We start from the raw sequence: 26520 nt of genomic DNA, 5'->3' as shown, positions 1-26520 counted from the left end.
GAACTTTCCAGGGACTTCAAATGCTTTTTCTTCACTGTCCAGCCGTTCCTGTGGTACAAAACCTCCAAGGATTATAATATGCATAGCTCAAAAAAGGATTTAGCCTTATCTTTGCTCAGGACAGAAATGTCCTATGTGTTATGCTTTTACAAAATACAATTGGGAAAATGAAGTAAATATGAATATGCCATTCTGTCAACAAATAAAGCACTGATGGGAGGGAAAGAAATATAATGCAGCATTGATTTTGTCACATCCACACAAAGCAAACAAATATCTAAACAAACATCTAAATTTTAAAAACAGTTTGATAAAAAAATATTTTTTTCTATGTTTATTTTTTGATTGAGTGATCAATGTACTAATAAGTCTGCCAGAACTTTGTCTTAGTGGAAGGCATTGTTGAGTATTATTATTACTCGAATTTCAAGCATATTAATACCAGAGTAAAAACTGTTGACTTCACTGAAGTTTCTTCTAAATAGAATATACATTGTGATAATAGGTTCTTCAACAAATAATGGAAGATTTTAGTACAAACAGGAGACAATAGTACTTCTGCAAAAGAAATATGTGCTCTGCTAACCATTTGCAATATTTTGAGAGTGCAAAGAAGGGACACATCCAGATGAGGTGATCTGGAAAATGCAGTATTCCTGGTTTGTAGAAAGTCCCTTGCCTGAAGCTTTTCAGCATATTAGTTGCTGTGCTTAGGAGGTTGCTAGAAAGATATGATACAATAGCTTTCATGATATTCCATTTTTAGATATGGAATATGTGCAGTGAATTCTGGATTGGGCCAGATTATGATTGTGGGTGGCATGATTTTCATAGTGATGGTAATGTTTTTTAGTGTTTAATATGTATTATTTTTAATTTTTAATTTAAATGTTCATTTCAATTGTATGTTGTTTTAAGGCATTGAATAGTTGTTTATATGTAAGCTGCCTTGAGTCCTCTTCGGGGTTGAGAAAGGCAGAGTATGAATAGGACAAATAAACAAACAAACAAATAAATTGTACCATTGTTTCAAACTTCCAAAGATGGGATCCCATAAATATTTGGATGAAATTCTTTCAAAAATTGAACTGCACTGTCTTTCAAAGCTATGATATTTCAAGAACAGAATCAAATATAAGAAAGGGTGTGTCAAAATGAAAGTGATGAGAATTAACAGGAACAGAATCTTCTGTTTGAGAACAAATCCCATAGTTTTGCAGAATAACAGTATCATGATTATGTTGTTGTTTTTTTGGTGTGTGTGTGAAAGAATGTAGAGTTAATACAATATCAAGAAAACATGGCTTTCCTAGCTCTTATATGTGGAATCATATACAGACTAGGTTTCCTTGTCTTGCATGTGACTTTCTCGTGGATCTAGGTGGTTATAGTTAAAGGTGAAATGCTTAGATGGTCCATAATTCTGACACAATGTGTTTCTTCCATTGTTCCAGGATACCTTTCTGAAAGGTACAGTTTTCTTTGTTGATAACAAAACAAAACAAAACAGTGCATGTCTACTAATCGCTTCATCAACAACAGTATTGGACTAGGACTTTTTTATGTGCCTGGAAAGGTTATTATTAAGTACAGTAGTATTCTTTATTCTGCATATTGTACTACGGTGATGTATTTTAATAATAGTTTGCCTTGTTGGCTCTCTGTACATGGGAAAAGAGCAAGTGCAAAGGGCCAAGAAAGACCAAACACTTCACTAGGAAGGCATAAACTGTTTCTATGTTGTGTACAGTATATTGAATCGGGAATACGTACTATTTGTATTTAGTAATAATCTTTTCAGGCATATGGAAAAATCCTGGTACAATTATGTGAAAAAAAATTAGTAGACATGCCTTCTCAGTAAAGTGTTTGCCCTTGCTTTGCACTTTGCACTTACACTTTTCCCATGCACAGGGAACCAACCAGGCAAGCACTGATAAAAATACATCAGTATTTCTATGTTGGACAAGTACGTGCTATCCTTGCTTACTTTGTAGAAAGAAAACTGAAAAGAGTTTATTTTAGCATTGAGTGTTCATGGATTACCATTGTTTTTCTGTGATACATTGATGGAGCCTTGTATTCAGTTCTCAGAGTGATCACAGTTTTTAATATCCTAATTTGCATGGAAGCAGTCTCCATAATGTGAGTTTTAGGCATCGAATCAAAAGTTAGAGTCAAACTCTTTATAACTCTTCTATATTCATTAGTTGTTTTTAACATTTTACAACAGCGATGCAATTCAAAGGAATATAGATTTTAGCAGAATGCCTTCAAATGTATCTTCCCTCCTTTTGATATTGTTTTTGTTGTTGTGATTTTAACACTTTAAATGCTATTTTATCTCCCTGTTTCACTTTTTTAAGTCTCAGTAGGGTATAGGTTTTCAATTTTTGAATGCATTCAGTATTTTGATGTCAAGAGAACAATAGAAGAGCAACCTGGATGTATATAAAATATAATACAATATAATTGTAATAAGATATAACCAAATTATCAAGCTTTAATGAAAGGCTAATATTTACAAACATACACATTAAAAATTCAAAACATCTGATTAGTGGCTTTTCATGAAAATATCTAGTTTTCTTACTAAAATTTCCTGGATTTTTTTTTCAGGAACTTCACAATGGCAACTGAATGTGAGGTTTTATTTTGTACTTCTGTTGACTTTTTGAAACTTGCAGAACCATTCACTTATTTAAGGCTTTGGTACTGTGTGATCTTTTCTCATCCTGGAATTCAAAAAGTCAGCACATTTTGGTGTTAGTAATTCTCATGGTGGTTCGCGAAAAGGCCTTACTGGTGCATTATTTAAACTGTTATGTTTATTCATATCATGATCTGATCACCATATTCAATATATCCCATATGCATGGGGGTATTGGGGTAATGATACAAAAGATTTGCTAGGCTAGACCCTCTTTCACTCAGACAGCCCCCCCCGAAACTCAGCCCCCCCCCCGAACTCCCCCCAAAAAAATTCACACCCCCCCCCGAAACGAAATCCTGGCTACGGGACTGGGCTGAACTACTACCACTGCTAACTAAATAATATTTCCTTCTAAGGTTGTAATTCTGTAAAAGCCACCTCATTTTTGTAAATGTTACTTAGCTAGTGGGTCCTACTTCTAAATAGACATGTGTAGATGGTGCTGTAAGAAGTATGGTAGAATTTTTTAAAAAATTGAAAATAGAGTAGACTCTTGTACATTTTTTATTTCTGCTTATATGGCTACATAACTTTGATATAATTTCAAAAATGATATGCATGACATTAAAATGACATTTCACCTATGCAGCTTTTTTATATTACATAGTGTTTTGTATTTATAGTGCTTTAATTATAGTCATATGCTATGTAGTGTTAGAGAATGAATAGCAGATCCCAATGATAACAAAGAGATCTGGGGATGTTTCTTTGCCTAGGAAACAATTAAAGGAGTAAAGATAAATTACTTTAAGAGTACTGATTTGTTGTAGTAGCCCTGTCCAACCCATATTGTGAAGTCTAGTACACTTGTCCCTCCACACTTGCAGTTTTGGCTTTTGTAGGTTTGATTATTCATAGATTTGATTTAAAATGTTCTCTCTAGTACTCTCTAGAGAGAAGGACCTTGAGGTATTTTTTTAGAAATCCAGGTCCTCCAATGCATTTCTAGGTCCTCCAATGCATTTCTGTGGTCAGCTTCCTAAACCACAGAAATTCTTAGAGAAGTGATCTCTCAGATAAAAAAGAGTGGTTTTGTTTATTTGCAACTTTTTACTTTCACTGTTCTCTAACACCAGCAAATGTGATGAAATGTTGACTGTATTAACAAAAAATCAGGAAACAAGACTAGAAAGACCTTTTCCTAAGGTACTCCATACACCTGGTAGTACTGGTCCAAACCAGTAAGCCCAGGTTTGATTTTGTCAGTCAATTGTATCCCTGTTATGGTTCCGTGCTATTTCCACTGCCGTGTGAACATGTGCACTGCTATAGCAGAAGTGAGGGAAGAGAAGAGCAGATTTACTAGTCATTTGGGGAACTGTAGAATACCCTAGTTGCTCTGTCTAATGGTTGTCAGTCCAAGCTGCTGGATAGAACGCCAGTTTAGCTTCAGTAGCTATTAGCAAATGCAGCTGCATATTTGGCTCTCAGTTAATATGCCTCTTTGTATTCTGGTTGAGTACAGAACAGACTCAGCAACTGTAGCTATGGGCTAAATCTGCCCCCCAATATTGCTAGTGAAGAAGTAACGAAAGACAGCAAGAGGGTGGTAGCTTTAACTATTTTAAAGAAGATAAGCTTTCTTGAGCAACATCCTCCCATCCCCACCCGTTAAAATAGCCCTTAGACAAAGAGCTGCCATTAGGAATCAGATGAAAGAAGAAACTATAAAACATACTTGGCATATAGTGTGATGGAAACACTTTCATGTAAACATAGTTATGATAACATTACTGGCAGTTTTGAGTATAAAAGTAGTCCTGTTGACCTTTACCCTGAACTATAAAAAGTTATCTATGTTATCAGTAGTGTTTCTTCAGGATAATACATTTGCTTCAGCATGCCAAATAAGAGCAGACTAGAACTAAAGAAGCGATGCCATCTCATTAGTCTCCAGATACTTCTACTCACATCCTGCCTATATTGTAAGCATGGTTGGTCTACCAAACATCCTCAGACATTTTGACACCCTTCTATTAGAAACCATGATATGAGAAAAGTGGAACGATGAGGCACAAACATACTGGCAGTACAGACTATTCCCAGCTGTTTTATTTGTGAAGAAGGACTGCTCTGTTTTCACATTTTTCATGTCCCTCAAATGGCATGGGAAATTAGGAGATATGGTCATTTGGAGGGCTGTAAGTATAAATCCTGATCGGAATCTCAGATCTAGAACTCCAAATCTTTTCCTTTGGGTTTCTTCATAGTGTTTTGAACCAGCCTATAGATAAGGAGTTTCAGGTTATAATGTGTTCTTAGTCCATTCTAGACAGGGTATGCTTTGCATCCATGCATGTCAGGAATGTTGTGGAGCTGGTAGGCTTGGGCAAAGTCCTGTGTTTTGCAAAAGGAAGAGCAAATGTGCAAGGCAACAACAATGCATTTACTTTATGTACCCAAGGAAAAAAGGGGACTTAATTTCAATCCACTTCATACAGCATTTAGATGTGATCCATAGTATCTCATAAAAAGTCCCCGAGTAGGATTCTTGAACTGGTTTTTTTCTTCTGATCAGCATAATTCTGAGGTTCAAAGGTACTGCAATTATCAAGTTTTTCAGAAATATAGAGCCTCATACATAAGTTTCTGTAGACTGCTGCATCTTCAAACTTTCCAAACTTCCTGAATATACAAAGAGAGTAATTTTTAGTTAGTAACTTTAATAAGATCATAAGATCTTATCAGAAGATGCCTTCAAACTCAGATCAAAAAGTTACTGTTTTTCTGTTGATAGAAATTTGAAAGTTTGGTGGGGAAAAGCAAAGACAGAAATAAACAAATGAATGTTAACTATTGATATTCAAAATGGGTAGGAAGCTGCTTTTGGATCTCTTTATAATTCTGATACAGCTGCCCTGTGTGAAAGATCTCTTATATTTCACTATTTCACATATGGAATTTACTTGCTAGCTGGGGAAAATTAATATGACAATATGGGCTTGGGGCCTACATAAAGCAGCTAAGATATGTCATAACTCATAAACTTCAAAAACATACAGAAGTCATGTGCACCTAGCCATAGATTCATCTAGCTGATTGTGAGCACCCACATCAGATATCTTTTCATTTCTAGTGTGGGCTGGTTAAGATCTGGATGACAATGATACACTGCATTTCTATGCTTGGAAATCTAAACTTTAATGCTTTAACTTTCTGAATATACAAGAAAGGTAATCTGTTATTTAGTAAGCATAGGGAACTCATCTTGGGGCACTGCTTTAAATCTTGCTAATCTTCAGCTTTCTTCAGTGTAGACTACATAATGGCACCAGGTTTTTGGAGGTCCTTCAGAGTATAAATGAACTAGAAATGTGTTCTCCGTATATCAATACAATACTATTTATAAGGGATGGTGTGCACTTCTTCTTGCAGTTTCCAAAGTTCTTACTTAACACCTAAATTAAAGACCAAGACTTCCTTTAAACCACCATGTAAATTGCCCCATCGTATAGTTGTAACTTTGGCCAAATGGACATCAATGAAACATGTCCTCCTCTCACACATTTCTGTGCTTCATTGCTTCAGGCATTTTTTATCACAGCCTAGCTCACTGCTGATATCAGAGTTTAGTTTGACTAAAAAATACTGTAATAACAGTTTTAAACTCCAGCAAAGGATCACCGCCTTGTCGGGGCGCTGGAGCTTGAGCACCTCAATGATGTCATGAGCGAAACCGTGAAGGGACACCCAAGACGGGACGGTTGTGGCAGAGAGGTCAGACCAAGCGTGATCCCTGGGGAAGGCAATGGCAAACCACTCCAGTATCCTTGCCAAGAAAACTAAATGGACCAGTACAACCAGAGATATGTCGGTATGCCATTGGAAGATGGGACTCCCAGGTCGGAAGATGGCCAAAATGCTACTGGGGAGGAGCAGAGGATAAGTTCAACTAGCCCCAGATGTGATGACGCAGCTAGCTCAAAGCCGAAAGGAAGGCTAGCGGCCGACGGTACTGGAGGTGAACGACGAATCCGATGCTCTAAAGATCAACACACCATAGGAACCTGGAATGTAAGATCTATGAGCCAGGGCAAATTGGATGTTGTTATTGGTGAGATGTCAAGACTAAAGATAGACATTCTGGGGGTCAGCGAACTGAAATGGACTGGAATGGGCCACTTCACATCAGATGACCACCAGATCTACTACTGCGGACAAGAGGAACATCGAAGAAATGGAGTAGCCTTCATAATTAATAAGAAATTTGCTAAAGCGGTGCTTGGATACAACCCAAAAAATGACAGAATGATCTCAATTCGAGTGCAAGGAAAGCCTTTCAACATTACAGTGATCCAAATATACGCCCCAACCACAGCTGCTGAAGAAGCAGAAGTAGATCAGTTCTATGAGGATCTGCAGGACCTACTGGATAATACACCAAAAAGAGACATTATTTTCATTACAGGAGACTGGAATGCCAAGGTGGGAAGTCAAATGACAACTGGGATCACAGGCAAGCATGGTCTGGGAGAACAAAATGAAGCGGGACGCAGGCTGATAGAATTCTGCCAGGAAAACTCGCTGTGTATAACAAACACTCTCTTCCAACAACCTAAAAGACGGCTTTATACATGGACTTCACCAGATGGTCAGCACCGAAATCAGATTGACTACATCCTTTGCAGCCAAAGGTGGCGGACATCCATCCAGTCGGTGAAAACAAGACCTGGGGCTGACTGTAGCTCAGATCACGAACTTCTTATTGCCCAATTTAGAATAAAACTAAAGAGATCAGGGAAAATACACAGACCAGTTAGATATGGTCTCACTAACATTCCTAGCGAATATACAGTGGAAGTGAAGAACAGATTTGAAGGACTAGATTTAGTAAACAGAGTCCCAGAAGAACTATGGACAGAAGTCCGCGACATTGTTCAGGAGGCGGCAACAAAGTACGTCCCAAAGAAAAAGAAAACCAAGAAGGCAAAATGGTTGTCTGCTGAGACACTGGAAGTAGCCCAAGAAAGGAGGAAAGCAAAAGGAAACAGGGATAAGGGGAGATATGCCCAGTTAAATGCGCAATTCCAGAGGTTAGCCAGAAGAGATAAGGAACTATTTTTAAATAAGCAATGCATGGAAGTGGAAGAAGACAACAGAATAGGAAGGACAAGAGACCTCTTCCAGAAAATTAGAAACATTGGAGGTAAATTTCAGGCAAAAATTGGTATGATAAGAAACAAAGATGGCAGGGACCTAACAGAAGCTGAAGAGATCAAGAGAAGGTGGCGAGACTATACAGAAGATCTGTATAGGAAGGATAATAAAATTGAGGATAGTTTTGACGGTGTGGTGAATGAATTAGAACCAGACATCCTGAGGAGTGAGGTGGAATGGGCCTTAAGAAGCATTGCTAACAACAAGGCAGCAGGAGACGACGGGATTCCAGCTGAACTGTTTAAAATCTTAAAAGATGATGCTGTCAAGGTGATGCATGCCATTTGCCAGCAAATATGGAAAACACAAGAATGGCCATCAGACTGGAAAAAATCAACTTATATCCCCATACCAAAAAAGGGAAATGCAAAAGACTGCTCCAACTTCCGTACAGTGGCCCTTATTTCTCATGCCAGTAAGGTAATGCTCAAGATCCTGCAAGGAAGACTCCAGCAATACATGGAGCGAGAGTTGCCAGATGTTCAAGCTGGGTTTAGAAAAGGCAGAGGAACGAGAGACCAGATTGCCAATATCCGCTGGATAATGGAGAAAAGCAGGGAGTTTCAGAAAAACATCTACTTCTGCTTCATTGACTATTCTAAAGCCTTTGACTGTGTGGATCATAATAAATTGTGGCAAGTTCTTAGTGGGATGGGCATCCCAAGCCACCTTGTCTCTCTCCTGAGGAATCTGTACAAGGACCAAGTAGCAACAGTCAGAACTGACCACGGAACAACAGACTGGTTCAAGATTGGGAAAGGCGTACGGCAAGGCTGCATACTCTCACCCAACCTTTTTAACTTGTATGCAGAACACATCATGCGATGTGCGGGGCTGGATGAATGCAAAGCTGGGGTGAAAATTGCTGGAAGAAACATTAACAACCTCAGATATGCAGATGACACCACTCTGATGGCCGAAAGCGAGGAGGAGCTGAGGAGCCTTCTAATCAAGGTGAAAGAAGAAAGCGCAAAAGCCGGGTTGCAGCTAAACGTCAAAAAAACCAAGATTATGGCAACAAGAATGATTGACAACTGGGAAATAGAGGGAGAAACCGTGGAGGCCGTGACAGACTTTGTATTTCTAGGTGCAAAGATTACTGCAGATGCAGACTGTGGCCAGGAAATCAGAAGACGCTTACTTCTTGGGAGGAGAGCAATGTCCAATCTCGATAAAATAGTAAAGAGTAGAGACATCAGACTGGCAACAAAGATCCGCCTAGTCAAAGCCATGGTATTCCCTGTAGTCACCTACGGATGTGAGAGCTGGACCTTAGGGAAGGCTGAGCGAAGGAAGATCGATGCTTTTGAACTGTGGTGTTGGAGGAAAGTTCTGAGAGTGCCTTGGACTGCGAGAAGATCCAACCAGTCCATCCTCCAGGAAATAAAGCCCGACTGCTCACTGGAGGGAAAGATACTAGAGACAAAGTTGAAGTACTTTGGCCACATCATGAGGAGACAGGAAAGCCTAGAGAAGACAATTATGCTGGGGAAAGTGGAAGGCAAAAGGAAGAGGGGCCGACCAAGGGCAAGATGGATGGATGGCATCCTTGAAGTGACTGGATTGACCTTGAGAGAGCTGGGGGTGGTAACGGCCGACAGGGAGCTCTGGCGTGGGCTGGTCCATGAGGTCACGAAGAGTCGGAGACGACTGAACGAATAAACAACAACAACAACAGTTTTAAAATGTGTAGTTGTACCCATCTTGTATACAGATAGTCCCCAACTTATGAATAAGATATGTTTTGTAGATTTGTTCTTATACTGAATTTGTATGTAAGCCGGAACAGTTTTGGATAGCATAGGAAATGGTTAACATCTCTGTGGGGGTTTTCTGGGGTTTTTTTTGTTTTGTTCTTTGTTTTTGCTCTCTGTTCCCTGTTCAGAAGATTTCACCTCACTTTCTGTCCCTGTGATGATTGGATTTTGAAAAATTTGGCTTGTGAAAACAAGGATTGCTGATAAAGCTTCAGTGAGACACCTTTTCCCAAGGAAAACTCTTCCTGGGGATAGATTTCTTCTCACTTTCTGTTGTCTCAACCCCTGCCCCCACCCTCCAGTTCTTAACTATGAGTTGTTTGTAAATCAGATGCTGGGTACCTGAGGACTGCCTGTAGTCTCATCCTCAGGCTTAAAGAGCACAGTGTGAAGAATCATTCTGCTTCTATAAATATACACAAAATTAAAAGCTCCCCTTTTCAATATTTATTATTATTATTATTATTATTATTACTTTATTTGTACCCCGCTAGCATCTCCCGAAGGACTCGATGCGGCTTACATAGGCCAAAGCCTCAAAACACAATACAACAATACAATACCTAGAGCAAATTAAAAACAGTTAAGCAGAATAAACAACAGCAATAACAATACATCGAGACATCAAGACACTATGTGGCATTGTGTTGTTATTGTATATTCTTTGTATGTTAGCACATGTTGTGAACCGGTCCGAATCCCTCTTTGAAGGTGAGAGGGTCGGTATATAAAACCTCGAAATAAATAATAAATAAAATAAATACTATAAAATTGGGCCAGGCCAGAGTAATGGGTACAAGATTAAAAGTGCTGATGTGGCAGGAGGTATGTAGGATTATAAAGTAAGTGCAGTGTGCGGTGTGCAGTGATCTTAGCTCTACTAAAGTGCTTCTAGGACTTTATTGGGGGTTCCTAATCTGAAAAGACACATCGGAACAGCCAGGTCTTCAAGTTCTTTCTGAAGACTGCCAGCGAAGGGGCCTGTCTAAGATCTTTTGGGAGGGCATTCCAGAGTCGGGGGGCCACCACAGAAGAGGCCCTCTCTTGAGTTCCCACCAAGCGTGCTTGCGACGCGGGCGGGATAATGAGCAGGGCCTCTCCAGATGACCGGAGTGAACGTGTGGGTTCGTAGATGGAGATGCGGTCATGCAGGTAGGGTGGTCCCAAACTGTTCAGGGCTTTGTAGGTAAGCACCTGCACCTTAAACTGGGCTCGGAAAATAAACGGCAGCCAGTGGAGCTCCTTGAACAGGAAGGTTGACCTCTCTCTGTAATGAGCCCCGGTTAACATCCTGGCTGCTGCCCGTTGGACCAGTTGGAATTTCTGAGCCGTTTTCAAGGGCAGCCCTACATAGAGCGCGTTGCAGTAGTCCAATCTAGATATGACCAAGAGGTCTACATTGTGATAAAATATTATTTGGTAGTTTTGTATACCGGTCTTCTCACCTCCATTTGAGGGACTCGGGCTGGTTTCCAACATCAATATTACAGATCGTCATTAAAACATCATATTTCTAAATCACACTAAAACATTGAAACATTGAATTATTTATTTGGTAGTTTTGTATACCGGTCTTCTCACCTCCATTTGAGGGACTCGGGCCGGTTTCCAACATCAATATTACAGACTGTCATTAAAACATCATATTTCTAAATCACACTAAAACATTAAAACATTGAAACAATTGAAATGGCAAAAATACAATCATATGATTACAGTGGTCAGTCGTCATCAAAGTCATTATTCGTCGTCATCCATCCATATCACAGGATGATGGCTCATTCGTTGAATGCCAATCCCCAAAGCCAGGTTTTCACCTGTTTCCTGAACGTTAAGATCAAAGGGGCAGTTCTGATCTCCAGTGGAAGGGAGTTCCAGAGTCGAGGGGCCACCACCAAGAAGGCCCTGTCTCTCGTCCCCACCAGCCGCGCCTGTGAGGCCAGTGGAATCGAGAGCAGGGCCCCTCCAGATGATCTTAGTAATCTTGATGGCTCATAGGGGAGGATACGTTCAGACAGGTAAATTGGGCTATTGTTCTGACCTAATCCCAGATACTCTTTGGAAAGGTAGGCATTTTATGTACTTATGATAGGTTCTCGGGACATTTATCTTTTGGACATCACATTCCAGGGCAAATTCTGAAACGTGGTACTGATAATAGCAGTGTGGAGGCATAGTTCCTCTTCATATCAACATAGTTCTGTGACTGCATTTCAGAAAATTATTAAGAAGTTGGGATCAACCTCCCGCCTCTCTCCCCCCCCCCCCCCCCAGATTATAGACCACAGTTCACTTTACAGCCATTTGGCACTGCAGTATACCCATCATCCTAGACAGAATATCAGGAAGATACTTGGTCTGTCTTATAAATCCCTTGGTAACAAAAGCCATGTTGAAGAGAACACAATACTTTGCAGAACTGATGTACATAGTTTCACTTAGCCACAGTTTCACTTATTCACCTAGGGCCTACTGTAACATTTTCTTCTTGTTAGCTCTGTCATTTGTCCCATTTTAATAATACAGTTTGATATTATCCATAGTTTCACATGTCCATGAGAAGTCCAGGAACTTATCCCCATGGATATGGAGGTTATACTGTACTGCATTAGGACATTCTCTGTGTTGTGTGAATTACTCTTTTTGAATGATCTCTGCTGTCACTCTTGCTCCCTATCTAGAAAACATAATGTATACTACAAAATATGACAAAGCTGAAAAAATTGAAGCTATGCCTCTTAGAGAACCATATGTTGCCCAGTTTCTATAATGAAGATAATGCCTTCTGATATAATGTTACATTTTTTCCCCTTCTTGCTTTGGAAGTTATCAAGTAGGAAACTACCAGGAGAGATAGGGAATTTTTAAGACAGTATTACTTTGATACTTGTCTGTTTCCTATCTTGACCTTTGGAGAATCATCTATATTTACAGAATGTCAGTAAATATGATTCAAAATGGACACGTGACAGTTAAAAAATCCAGTGGCTCCCTTTCTTATGTTGACCCACTTTTTAATTGTTTAACCTTTTTGTAGCCACTTTTCAGATGATACAGAAAGTATTAATTGAAAGCAAATATAAAAAATAACTAGAATCATACTTAGATTTTGGACATTATGGCTAACGGTAAGGCTGCCGTAATTGTTTGCTTGTTGGCATAAATCATTAGAGGTCCATTCAGTATTTTACATTGATCTGTAGTGCCCATATGCAGCAGAGTCCTGATGGCTTCTAAATAGAGCAATTCGGATATTTCAAAGTACTTGAGATTAGTACAGTGTGAAGTAATTTAAAATTATTGTACTGCAATTAATTTTAAATAACTGAGCTCTGCATATGTCTAGGAAGCCATATAGATCCAATTGGAAGCTCTCTAAAAATTTAAACGACCCAATAAATTTAAATCATGCTAGAATTCATAGTCGAGAATAATGTAAATCAGTTGTGTGGGCAGGCTAAGAAATGGCTAAGAGGACAGAGACTTAATTTCCCTCTGTGTATATGCATGTGTGTAAATCAGTTTATGGTGATGAAATGTGAGCAAATAATAGTACATAAGACTTTCTTGAGTCATACGGTTCATCCTGCCACACTTTTTGTTTTTTCATATTGGGAGTCTAATTTTTCACACAGAGAATGAACAAATGGTTTTCCCTTTATCATAATACATAAGCATATGCTATCATGGAGAAAAAACAGTCACAGTAATTTATATTGTAAGGAATTTTTTGGTTGCAATTTAGAGCCTGTTAAATGAATTCCAAAATTATTATTTATTTATTTTTTAAAAATCCAGTCTGTTAATATGACACAGGAAAGGAGGAAAGTAAGAGTACCACTGAACTTTACTAATCAAACGTAGTTTACTAGGATGTGCATTTGTGTCTAATTTTAATACTCTTAAAGTTGTTGTGATTGTTACAGTAAAAGAGAGCTGAATTACATCTCAGTTTTGAAATTATTCATAATTATTTTGGACAGAATCTTTCCAAGTGATGCAGAGGTATGCGTATTCTTACCTACTATGATGCAACCAACATGTTCTGGTATTTGCTCCATCTTTATTTTTATAAAGCCTATTAACTAACTGCCTTTGCTTTAAAAAAAATCCTTGCCATTGAAGCAACCTCTTGTCCAAGTAGTTACTACTTTTCCTTGGCAAAGAGTTAGAAAGTGAATCCAAGTACAGAAGTTGGGTGCTAAATATCAGAGTTGCCTATGGCAATATTAAGAGCTTTCAGGCATTGGCTAAGTGTTGGTTCCTTGTGAGAAAGCTTATCTTGTAGACAAACCCGAGTGGGGGAACCGCAGGAGGCAGAAGGGGGGGGGCAGCAGGCTTCTCAAGAACTCCTTCCTTGAAGCTGTACCTTTCTTTTAGACAGTTGTCATTATCTTTGTCTAAAGGTCATGGCTAAATTGAATAAAAGGAAAGCTGTGTGTTCCTGTCGATGCACAAAGGCAGTATTGACTTTCCTAATCCAGTTTGCTGAGGGGTGAGAGAATTAAATTAGATATCTAAGCACAGAAATTGAGAGCCTTTGAAAACAAAGATAAGGAGACAGGCTGTATTTTCCCCCTTTTTTTCCCTGGGAGCGCTGGGCTCACAATTTTGCAGGTGTGTCATCGGATCCATGGCTCGCATCGATCAAAACTGTGCCAATGCATATTTAATTAGCAAGGGGACCCTGGATGCATTATGGCCATCATCCGTATATTGAATGGACTGTCAGAGTTTCTGAATGCTTCCCAGCCCCCTCCCCTTGCTTTGTCGTTTGGGGAGCTTCTGCATTTTGTCTGAGCAGCTAAAAGTTTCTTTGTTTTTAGCTGCTGATGCATACAAGCCCACTGAGGAGAATACAAACAAGTGAAGTCCTAAAATGTTTATTTTCAGTTAGTGGGAGGGGAGGCTAGAAAACCTGGACTTCAATTCCTTTGGGTAACAGATTTCCCCCCCTTCGCCTTTGAATTTTTTTTCACCCTTAGAAAGCAGAGCACAATATCATTTAGGAATACTTTCTTAAAAAAGGAAAACATTTTTATGACAGTTTTAATTAAGTCAAAATTTATGTATGATGCTACAAAAGAAATGTGGTCTAGTGATGAAACAAAGCAAACAGACATTTTGAAAGCAAACATTTTAAAGTACGTTAAAAGTTGGCAACATTCCCCCTCCAAAAAGTGTAGCCCATCAGACAGTACCAGCAAAAAAATTCATGCAAAATTTAGAATAAATTAAAGTGACGCTCAACTTTATACATTCAAGTGAAGTGAGGCTGCATTTGATGTAGCTTTCGGGGAATCCTGTTAAGAATCCTAATAATATTCTATATGGAGTGGTGTATTATGGCTTGTAATAAGGTCCTTTTGTGCCTAACATTTACCTTGAAGTTTCTGGGAACCTCTTTTTTTCAAAGCCCGACAACTCAGACAAAGTATTGCTTGCTAAACAGATGTAATACACAAAGTCTGCTTAGAATAAAGGGCAGCAGACTGTGCGCACATGTTTTGGTTTTATTCATGCTCATCAGCATAGTTTAGCTAGTTGTTTTTGCTCATTTACTTGTGGGCTGGCTTAGTACAATTTTACTGGTAAAGTAACAAGGAGTGGGAGGTTGGGGTGGATTGGCTACAAAAGTTTATTGCAAGGACTCTTGGGAAATATATTTGCATACATCTTCTCACAAAGGCTGACTGCTTCCTGGCTTAGACAGAGTGTTGCCTGATAAACAGACTTAACGCACAAATGTCTGTCTGGAATAAACAACAGCAAGCTTTAATTTACATTTCCATTATCGAAGATAATCTCTTTCCCAGTGTATGGGAATTAAGAGTCCTCTCAGAAAAATGAGGCTGGGTTGCTGTTATTTTATCACAATGTAGAACCTTTTTCTCAGGAGCTGTTAGGATATAATTGCTAAAAGGAAAAGGGCTCCAGCATGAGTCCTACTCCAACTAGGCTAGACCCATGGAATCAATGGGATATATATGTTTTCCTTGTGCTGTACAGCTTCAGGTGTATTTGCCGCCCTTCAACAGTTAATTCAGTAGTGCTACACTAATTAGAATTAACAATCAGACTCAGGCCTTAGAAATATTATGGCAGAAAAGCTAAAGATTTTGAAAGAAAATGATTGAATACATTGGTATCTCATTTGCTGAAAAATAATTGACCTAAGTGACAAACAGTGAGATACATTCCTACTAACTGTTATACTTTCCAAAACATTCACATCGTCTTCAGAGGAAGTCCTTTGTAGCAATGCTTTGCAGTAGTTTACTCTGGAAATTATCAGTGTAGAGTTAACCAAAGATAGTCTTCTACTTATCCATCAAAAAAGTTTCCATTATCTCTCCAGTGGCTAGTATAGCACAGTGGTTAGAGCTTTCCAAACTGTGTGTCATGACACATTAGCATGTCGGCTGCAGTGTATAGATATGTCATGTGAACATAATGAGTCTGGGTGAAATAAGGAACAAATCATATATTTTAAAAATATAAATGAAAAGTTCCCATGCAATATGTTATGTCCCCATGAATTCCATTATTACAATTTAAGTATGTGTCCATATCTCTTGTAAGAGGTTGGTTTAACCTCTGGTTTGCTTGTAAAACTGAATTACTGTGTCACAAAATGGCATGTGTCTAAGAAATGAGTCACCAAAATGAAATGTTTGGAAAGCTCTGGGTTAGAGGAGATTCAAGTTGAAATCTCAGTTGACCTATGAAACTCACTTAGTGGTCTTGAGGTAGCTCTCTCTCTCTCTCTCTCTCTCTATATATATATATTAGAATGTGTTTACGATTACACCCACTACACTAAAACACTTCATCATAACTTCCACAAGTGAAAGAGCCAATCCTGGCTCAAAGCTGCAGATAAATTAATTTCATATGAAGTATTAATTTTGCCCTTCTTCCTATACATTTATACATTTATACTACATTTGATGACCATTTTTTTCTATGACTGAAATAACTGCTGCAGTGCTTCTGTATTAATCTTCCAATTAGTGTCTGCTGTTACTCTTTATTTATAATTTTCATTGCACAGGTTTCTTTTTTCAAACTGCAGTTGTTTTAGCAGATTTATGAGTTTCTGCCCACATATCCCCCAAACATCTTTGAAAAATGAGAGAGTAGAATTCCTGGGATTTTTTTTAAAATGGGGTCAAAAGGTTTTCATCTTAGTGAAAAAAATCGCAGCTTTCTGTGGTTTTTAGAGACTGATAAAGTTTCAGGATCAGAGTAAGGATTTTGATATAGTATTACTATGCCTGTGAAAGTCAAGAAATCCTGTCTAAGAGCTAAAAAGTCTCTGAAAACCTGAGCATGAAATCAGATACTCTGTACAAAGAGGAATGTTTGGATCATCTGTCACACTTTCTCTCTCATCAGAAACAGTATATTAATCAAGTTAGGGAATTATTTCAACAATTACATATTTCTAGTAGCTCTGATAGTTATTCCACAGTGCAATCTCTTAAGAATATTGCTATAGAACCTTAGATAATTTAGATAATTTGTATCCTAAGAATCACATCTGAAGATTTCTAACTCCTTTTTATGCACCAAAAACAAAACCAACTCTTTGACATTTAAGTTTTTAAAGAAACTTACTAGCAAAAGTTTCCTAATACTAGATACCTGGATTAAAATATATTTCTATCTCTAATAGAGTTTTCTTCAATGTAATGCCTCTAGCTCCATCTGTAGTAAATTAAGGTCTCACTTTCAATACATTGGGCACAATCCACTTTAAATCCCATTGGTTTTAATGGCAGAATTATGTCGATGCTTAACTTGTTTCAAATAAAATTAATGAGATTTATAAATTATTATATTGTGTCTATACCCTTTTGTGTCAATTTTACAATTATTTATCCTTTTTCCCACCCTTTTTGCAGCAAGATCTGACTAGAGACAGATTCCAGCCTAGAATTCGTACTGTTAATGTATTTGTCGATGGTAGATTATAAGTTTCCTTGCTTGTATTTTTCTTTGTGTATAATTGTTTATACAGGAAAGAGAAAATCAGATTAATTGCTTACCCAAATCTGTATTGGGTGATAAATAAATTTAAATATAAATGAAAATTATTTCATTTGTATCAATGTGCATATTGTGAGGGGCTCATATAATTCAGATCTGAGTTTTTCACTGCCTGAATTGGATCAAGGAATTAAAATGTTTGGAAACATTTGGACACCCCTTTTCTTTAGAACTGTGGGCAACTCTCCAGCATGATAGTTCTGTGGGCAGAACTGCTTTTCTCACTGAACACTCCTTTTAGATTCTACACCCATCCTTTCAGTTTCCAGGTCACATATAGTACTTTACGTGTGCACAGAGTAGAGGGCACCTACACTGTAGAATTAATGTAGTTTGACACATTTTAATTGCCATTGCACAATACTGTGGAATCATAAGAGGTGTAGTTGTACACAGTCTTTTGTCTTCTTTGTCAAATAATGCCTCACCAAACTACAACTCCTAGAATTCCATAGCATTGTGCCATGGTAGTTAAAAAGGTGTCAAATTTTAATTCTGTAGTGTAGATGCACCCTAAGATTTAGGTGCTAGAACAGTGTTTGATTTGGACCATTGTTTTTATGGGATAGACATATAATCTGCCATGAGAAAAGTTCCTTGAAGATATTTTAGGCACATCTTGGTAGAACAACCAACCAATTATATTTTTGTGCATGTTGGAAAAACTACTTTATTGCAAATTATTTTCAAAAAACTAGGGATTTATTTGATTTGGTGTTTTAAACAAACTCGAGTCTGAATATGGGAATTTCGGTAGGAAATGTTGCCCCCCGTGAATCATAGGCATCGATCCATCCAGTTCTCATCAGGATTGCCACAGAGGGCAACAAATTCCAGCCTCTCTGCTCCTGAGCTAGGGTTTCACTGCGGATCATGTTTTCACACTTATTTTTGTGTAAAAAAAAAAGGTTTTTGAGAAGGCCTGCTTCTCTCAAAGAACTCAGAAACCTGGAGAATTCATCAATTGTTAGAGCTATGTGCAAACAGACATGGCACTGATAAAAAAATTGCCTTAGAGATAAATATGGGTCTTGGTATTTTAAACAAATGAGTTTTTAGGAAAAATTGCAACCAATAAGGTCCTTGAAGTTTTACAAGGATTGCATATATAATGTACCATATGTCATTATAATGTGTCACGGGAAAAACCCTACCTCCTGTGTGTCACCAATTCTCTGGTAACTTTCACAAGGCTTCTCTTTTTGCCCTGGCAGCAAAGAAAATTCGGGTGAATCTTATTGTCAGTATCACAGTTAACTATTATGGGGACAAATTTAACTAAAGAATTTTATCCTCGTTGTTTTATTGTATTTTAATTATATTGAATTTGATCACAATATCTTTATGCCATTTGTTTTATGCAGTAATTTTATAATATTTTACACCATTTTCCTTTTATACAGTTTTATATTGTTGCCTTTTACATATTGTTTTACCTGTGTGAATGTGAATAACCTTTGGTGTAGCCATTAATCAACAGAAACAGAATGTAGATTTTATAACAGTTGATGAAGCTAAGGAAAATTTTCCCCAATATTAATGAACCTCTTCACAGCAAGAAGCCAAACTGAAAATCATTGTGCTATTCTGATGACATTTATCACACCCTATGGGTTTTTAAAAAAGTTTTCAACACTTGCAGTTTGGAATCACAACAGGTTCTGAAATCTTTAAAGGAAGATGACAGACGCTCCTCCATAGGGATATTAAAAGAGTTGTTGTCTTTTCTGATGATGTCCCAATAGATGGAATCTAAATCAATGAAATGAATGAGAGAGATCAGGACCAAACCACTACGAATCAGGATTTCTGTTGTGGCTCCTCAAGAACTCTCATTGTTTAGCACTTTACGTTCTTGTGGGTTTTTTCAGGCTATAGAGCCATGTTCTAGAGGCATTTCTCCTGACGTTTCGCCTGCATCTATGGCAAGCATCCTCAGAGGTAGTGAGGTCTGTTGGAATTAGGACAATGGGTTTATATATCTGTGGAAGGGGTGGGGCGGGGCAGCCATTCCACAGATATATAAACCCATTGTCCTAATTCCAATAGACCTCACTACCTCTGAGGATGCTTGCCATAGATGCAGGCGAAACGTCAGGAGAAATGCCTCTAGAACATGGCTCTGTAGCCCGAAAAAACCCACAAGAACCTAGTGATTCCAGCCATGAAAGCCTTCGACGTTTACCACTTTGTTTACCCTATTAGTTAGAGGAATTTAATATTTTGTGTATAGGGTTTTTTTTGGGGGGGGGGGAGGGAGTCTAGATAGACTCTTTCCCTTTGAAGGCTCTATCACCCTGCCACTTTAAGAATCCCCTCAAGGGTAGAACCTCAGGGAAGGCACTTCTGGTTCCTGGAGGAGTCAGCCTTTTTGGTGATTGGAAGGTGAAGAGAGAGGAAGGCCAGAAAGTCTACAAAATAGCTCGTCCAGTTGGAGCTGTATTCAAGTCCAGTCAGAGTTAAATATGGAGATCAATTTTAAAATCATAGAATCAAAGAGTTGGAAGAGACCTCATGGGCCATCCAGTCCAACCCCCTGCCAAGAAGCAGGAATATTTCATTCAAATCACCCCTGACAGATGGCCATCCAGCCTCTGTTTAAAAGCTTCCAAAGAAGGAGCCTCCACCACACTCCGGGGCAGAGAGTTCCACTGCTGAAATGCAGAGAATAGATTTAGTAGTTGTGCCTCTTGGAGATGTCATTCAAATGTCAACCTAGTTCCATCTTAGAGATAGTTGAGCACCATACAAGAAAGAGACAATAAAAAGAAATAAAGATTCAAGAGCCTCAGGTCCACAAAATAGCACATCCAGTCAGAGATGTATTCAAGTCCAGTTGGAGTTAAATATTGAGACTATCTTAGAGATAGCTGAACGCCATACAAGAAATAGACAATAGAAAGAAATATAGATTCAAGAGCCTCAGTTCAGCCAAAACTGTGTCTATCTCTCAAATACTTTACCTCTCCTCATAAAGAGTTTGTAGTGAGACTCAGGAGGAGAGAAAATCTAAAATTCTTGTCAGTTAATAAATTCTTGTTTGATTCAACTATATAGTCTCCGATCTGTTCCCTGCACCTTCCAAGTATTTAAGATAGCATGGGGGCAGAACAGTTTCAGTTAAACTAATGTGTGTTGAAATCACTAGTTAACTTTACAGAACACAGACACTCTAGGAGTAAGGAACTTATCTAGGTTGACATTTGAATGACATCTCCAAGAGGCACAACTACTAAATCCATTCTCTGCATTTCATTGCATCCAGGTTTGAATATAAAATCGGAAGGTTTTCTGTACAACTGTAAAATATATGATACCTGGTGCCATATAACATTAGAAGCCATATAACATTTCTTCAGACCCACAATTGTTTATGCAAAGAGGTATGGTATAGGTAGGAAACCTAGTTTTGTGCATATAGTCACCAGACGAATTCTGCTTCAAGACACTCACCATGGACTTGATGCTGGCAAGTCACTCTGTAGTGTTGTAGCAGATGCCCCTCTCACTTGGTCCATAAGCTGCCAGTTCCTCTTAGTAAATATTATACATAAACAATGAGCACCTCTTGTCTGGTCATCCAGATACCTTTGTGGCCCACATTAATTTCATGATAGATTTCCATGTAGTAATATGATACTAAAATTTGATGAAGTGATAAATTTATAACTTACATTTTAAGTTTAACTCTTATCACATTTATTGTAGAGAAATCAGGGAAAGAACTATGTGTTAAAGTTGGACAGTAATCCAGATATAAGTTAATATATCTACGTTAATATAACTTAGATTCCTGAGAATATACATGAATATATATTAATGTACAGTATATACTTAGGTTAGGTTCTTCTTCCTCACTGATGTAGATTGGTTGAATTGAATTCCTAAACTGTACTTGAATTTTGGTTTTATTTGCTTAAATGTAACATTACAACTTAAGAGCCCTGTATTATGTGTACTTTCATTACTTGTACAGTTGTTATTTATGCAGGATTTTCTTCTGCATTTTTACTCCGATAGGTAAACACTGTTTTTGGCTGAATATCTACAGTAGGCATTTCTTTATATGTTAGGCTAATAATGAAAACCTTCATTAGTCTAAAAGAAAAAAATTAAAGTAGTATATTAAAATAGCTTGATTCAGGGTCACCATTAAGATCTCATGGATGGGAAAATAGCAGTACATTTATTTTCTCCTAACTTTAGAGTTCTGCAAGGCTGATACTTTTCTCTTGAATCTCAACAGTCCTGTTTGGTATCGTCTGGTTAACATTATGTCTAAGTTCATTACAGGGTGATGTTTCCTGGAATGTTTAGATAATTCTCAGAAGACCTCAGAGAAGTTCTTTCAGCTAGATTCAGTTTGTCAGGTTTTGTCTCCGTCATTTTTGTTCCTCAACTTACTAGGTTTCAAAAAGAGGAGAAAGAAAAAAAAACTTCAGAGTCTGAAATGAAAGTTCTTCAACATGATTAGTGTTGGAAGATTAAAAAACACATATATTTTCTAAATTCATATGAGTGAAGATGCAAAGCTTGAAAGTGTCTTCTACTTTAATTTTAGCTGTTGTTTTTCTGTTCTGTTCCAAGATCTCAACTTGGTAAATACAATGAAGTGTTAGAGGAAAACTGGATAACAATATAGTTATATGTGGATGGGTGGGCTGGAATTGTTATATAATATTAAAGTGATCCCTTTCGGTTTCAAAAATTCTAATGTGTTACATTTTATGTATCTTTAAAGTAAAGCAGTTGTGAACTTTTTTCTCATTCTGGTATATGTTGTATATTTCTGTGTGGGGCAGAGTGCCTTTTGAAACGTTAGGAATCAGCTTGTTTTTGAACTTCTTTAAAAATGCCACAAAATGTTAAATTTAGCGTAATAGCAGAATGAAATAAAAAATAATTACTGTATTTGGCACTGTGGCTTAAACTTTAATGGATTCAAACTCACTTTAGAGTGATATCGTGAGTTGACTGAGATGGATATACTTGAGTAAAGAGGGTGGTATCCAAGAACTACTTAGGCTTGTATGATCATATGCTTCTTTTATTAAAAGTAAGGACTACTATTTATGCTGCTTACTTCCATCTAAGTATACTTAGCATTTCAGCCTTAGATTTTCATTTCATTTTGAATGGACAGTACTGTCTTGTGATTTCTAGAACTTGTTTGCATAGTTGTATTTACTGTTAATAGTTTCAGAAAGGAGGGCTGAAACATTGTTCTTTTTATAGGATAGCTATCATCTCCATTTCTCCCATTCAAACTTTGGAGTTCCTATTCCGGAAGAAGTGCTGAAGTCATAGTATGGATCATAACTCTAGTGTAGAGATGAGGAGATTTACTCTTTGACATCTGCTGTAGTTCTCATCTGCATTGTATATTACAATAATGTAATCTGGTTGTTTGGGTCAGCAGCAAAAAATCTGGACATGGATAAAATTATGGCATTCAGTTACCATAATTCTTTGTAAAGGCTGAAATATGTTCATAAGTGTTCTCTAATATCTTATTTAGTTTGGACTTTTGTACTTGTGTAACTAGTAATACAAACATTAAAGATTAATAACTTAGTAGCAAACTGCTAGAGTACTGAAAAAATGACAAAATTCAATACAAGTTGAGTGTCATAGAATCATAGAGTTGGAAGAGACCTCATGGGCCATCCAGTCCAACCCACTGCCAAGAAGCAGGAAAATAGCATTACAGCACCCCCTACAGATGGCCATCCAGATGTCCCTTTTTTGTAATTCCAAATTCCAAAATATTCCAAAATCCAAAATTTTCCAGAGGGGTGACAGAAATAGTGACAGCTTTGCTTTCTGGTGGTTTGGTATACACAAACTTTGTTTCATACCAATTTTTTAATTTTTTTTTTATATAAAATGACCTTCAGACAAAGTATATAAGGTGCAATGCATTTCTTGTTTAAACCCAGCTTGCATCTCTTATGTATGTATATGCAAATGCAGGAATCCTGGGATTTTTGGGGGGGGGTGGAATTTACTATCCCAAATACTTCTGGCCCCGGGCTGGGATGAAATAAGGGATGTTCAACCCATATTGGAAACAATTATGTTTGCAGCACACCAATGGACTACAGAGCCAACATCTCTAGTTGGGACACAGTTTAAGAAATCTGATGCAACTAGTAATTTTGATTTCAGAAGAATTTCTCCTGAAGTTTTAAAAAGGGTTTTTAATACAATAATGATTGAAAAGTAAGAGATCAATCCTAGAACTACTTAGGCTTGTATGATCATATGCTTCTTTTATTAAGTCTTCAATCCTATAATTCCTTGTTTTAAAAAAAACAGTGGCCAGATATTAGTTATCAGTTGAAAAAATGTAACTTTTAATATATTTCATTTGAAGTCTGAAGGTCTGAACGTTTGTTACCAATCTGCAGTTGAGTTCTATAATTTTGGGGCATCTTTATGTTTTTTAGATTCAAGTCAGTCTGAAAGTCCAAGCCAGCCAAGCGAAGCTGATATTAAGGACCAGCCAGAAAATGGTGAGTTTGTACCTGTCTGTATTTGTTTGAATAGTTTTCACTTTAAATCATAACCTTAGGACAATTTTGGTATTCCCAAAGCAGGGAACTCAACAGATTGCTTTAATCTGGCTATTATTTGCAAAGGTAGATCAGGAAGAATCCACAAACTCCAGGTACAAAATCATACTTCTTTCTGAATCAGGGAAGAGCGGAGTGCTATCCACAGGCTGCAAATGGCCCCTTAGGTCTGCTTTCTGGCCTCCCACAGACCTATGGAGGTTAAAAAAGGAAAAACAGTTCTTCCCATATGTTCCCAGATGCCTTCTAGGGGTGTAATGGGGCATTTGTGCCACATCCCCTGTACCCAGTGTTGCCATTTTAGAGCCAGGAATAATTTGAGAAACTCTGGACTAGAAGATAATGGCTGGCATATGTGTTACTAGAGAACTGTAGAAAACCTTAATGGGAGATATTTTTATATTTTACTTGGTCTCAAAATCATTGAAGCCAGTGAAGAGAGTGCTGACACTATCTTTTTGTCTCCATGGATTTCAACCTGGGGATTAATAATATGCTTCACTACTTCATATGATCATTCTAGGATGTTCTGCTAGGACTGGAGAATGAAGCAGGACTTCCCTCTGCCATTTTGGAACATTGGTTCCAAATTGTGTTCTCTATTGAAAAGACCTTTTTATATGATTTTACAAATTCAACATTTAAAAAGAACAACATTTAGGTTTGCATCTGCTTTTCAGGAGTAGAATAAACGGTTAATCTAGAAACATGCAAAATGAAAAATTGTGAATTGTAGTCCTGAAATAGTCTGAACAATCACATATTGCAATGCTTATAGTTTTAATTGTAAATTTACGATAACTTTTTAATTTATGAAATTGCTCACATTTAAATGTCAATCATATAGAGACCAGTTAGATATGATCTCACTAACATTCCTAGTGAATATGCAGTGGAAGTGAAGAACAGATTTAAAGGATTAGATTTAGTAAATAGAGTCCCAGAAGAACTATGGACAGAAGTCCACGACATTGTTCAGGAGGTGGCAACAAAGTATGTCCCAAAGAAAAAGAAAACCAAGAAGGCAAAATGGTTGTCTGCTGAGACACTGGAAGTAGCCCAAGAAAGGAGAAAAGCCAAAGTAAACAGTGATAGAAGGAGATATGCCCAATTAAATGCGCGATTCCAGAGGTTTGACAGAAGAGATAAGGAACTGTTTTTAAACAAGCAATGCATGGAAGTGGAAGAAGACAACAGGAAAGGAAGGACAAGAGACCTCTTCCATAAAATTAGAAGCACTGGAGGTAAATTTCAGGCAAAAATTGGCATGATAAGAAACAAAGATGGCAGGGACCTAGCTGAAGAGATCAAGAGAAGGTGGTGAGACTATACAGAAGACCTGTATAGGAAGGATAATAATATCGAGGATAGTTTTGACAGTGTGGTGATTGAATTAGAACCAGACATCCTGAGGAGTGAGGTTGAATGGGCCTCAAGAAGCATTGCTAACAACAAGGCAGCAGGAGACGACGGGATCCCAGTGGAATTGTTTAAAATCTTGAAAGATGATGCTGTCAAGGTGATACATGCCATATGCCAACAAATATGGAAAAACATAAGAATGGCTATCAGACTGGAAAAAATCAACTTATATCCCGATACCAAAAAACGGAAATGCTAAAGACTGCTCAAACTTTCATACAGTGGCCCTTATTTCTCATGCCAGTAAGGTAATGCTCAAGATCCTGCAAGGAAGACTCCAGCAATACATGGAGCAAGAATTGCCAGATGTACAAGCTAGGTTTAGAAAAGGCAAAGGAACAAGAGACCAAATTGCCAATATCCATTGGATAATGGAGAAAGGCACGGAATTTCAGAAAAACATCTATTTCTGTTTTATTGACTATTCTAAAGCCTTTGACTGTGTGGATCATAATAAATTGTGGCAAGTTCTTAATGGTATGGGCATACCAAATCATCTTGTCTCTCTCCTGAGGAATCTCTATAAGGACCGAGTAGCAACAGTAAGAACTGACCATGGAAAAACAGACTGGTTCAAGATTGGGAAAGGAGTATGGCAGGGTTGTATACTCTCACCCAACTTATTCAGCTTGCATGCGGAACACATCATGCGATGTGCAGGGCTTGACAAATGCAAGGCTGGGGTGAAAATTGCTGGAAGAAACATTAACAACCTTAGATATGCAGATGATACCCCTTAGATGGCTGAAAGTGAGGAGGAGATGAAGAGCCTTCTAATCAAGGTGAAAGAAGAAAGCGCAAAAGCTGGGTTGCAGTTAAACATAAAAAAAACACAACAAGATTA

At 37.8% G+C, this 26520-nt stretch overlaps 1 protein-coding gene across 5 annotated transcripts in view; it reads left to right on the top strand.

The window, feature by feature from the left end:
* NFIA (nuclear factor I A) overlaps positions 1-26520 on the top strand; it is a 526896-nt gene that overhangs the window by 358126 nt on the left and 142250 nt on the right. For all 5 annotated transcript variants that reach the window (XM_060773622.2, XM_060773618.2, XM_060773623.2 and 2 more), the window contains exon 3: positions 24129-24194. In XM_060773622.2, coding sequence (XP_060629605.1) covers positions 24129-24194 — 66 coding nt within the window. The remainder of the gene's footprint in view (positions 1-24128; positions 24195-26520) is intronic.

Source organism: Anolis sagrei, chromosome 4, assembly GCF_037176765.1.
Source record: "Anolis sagrei isolate rAnoSag1 chromosome 4, rAnoSag1.mat, whole genome shotgun sequence".
In the NCBI taxonomy this organism is placed as follows: domain Eukaryota; kingdom Metazoa; phylum Chordata; class Lepidosauria; order Squamata; family Dactyloidae; genus Anolis; species Anolis sagrei.
Note: the sequence above shows the minus strand (reverse complement) of the source record. Positions and strands in the feature narration are given on the sequence as shown.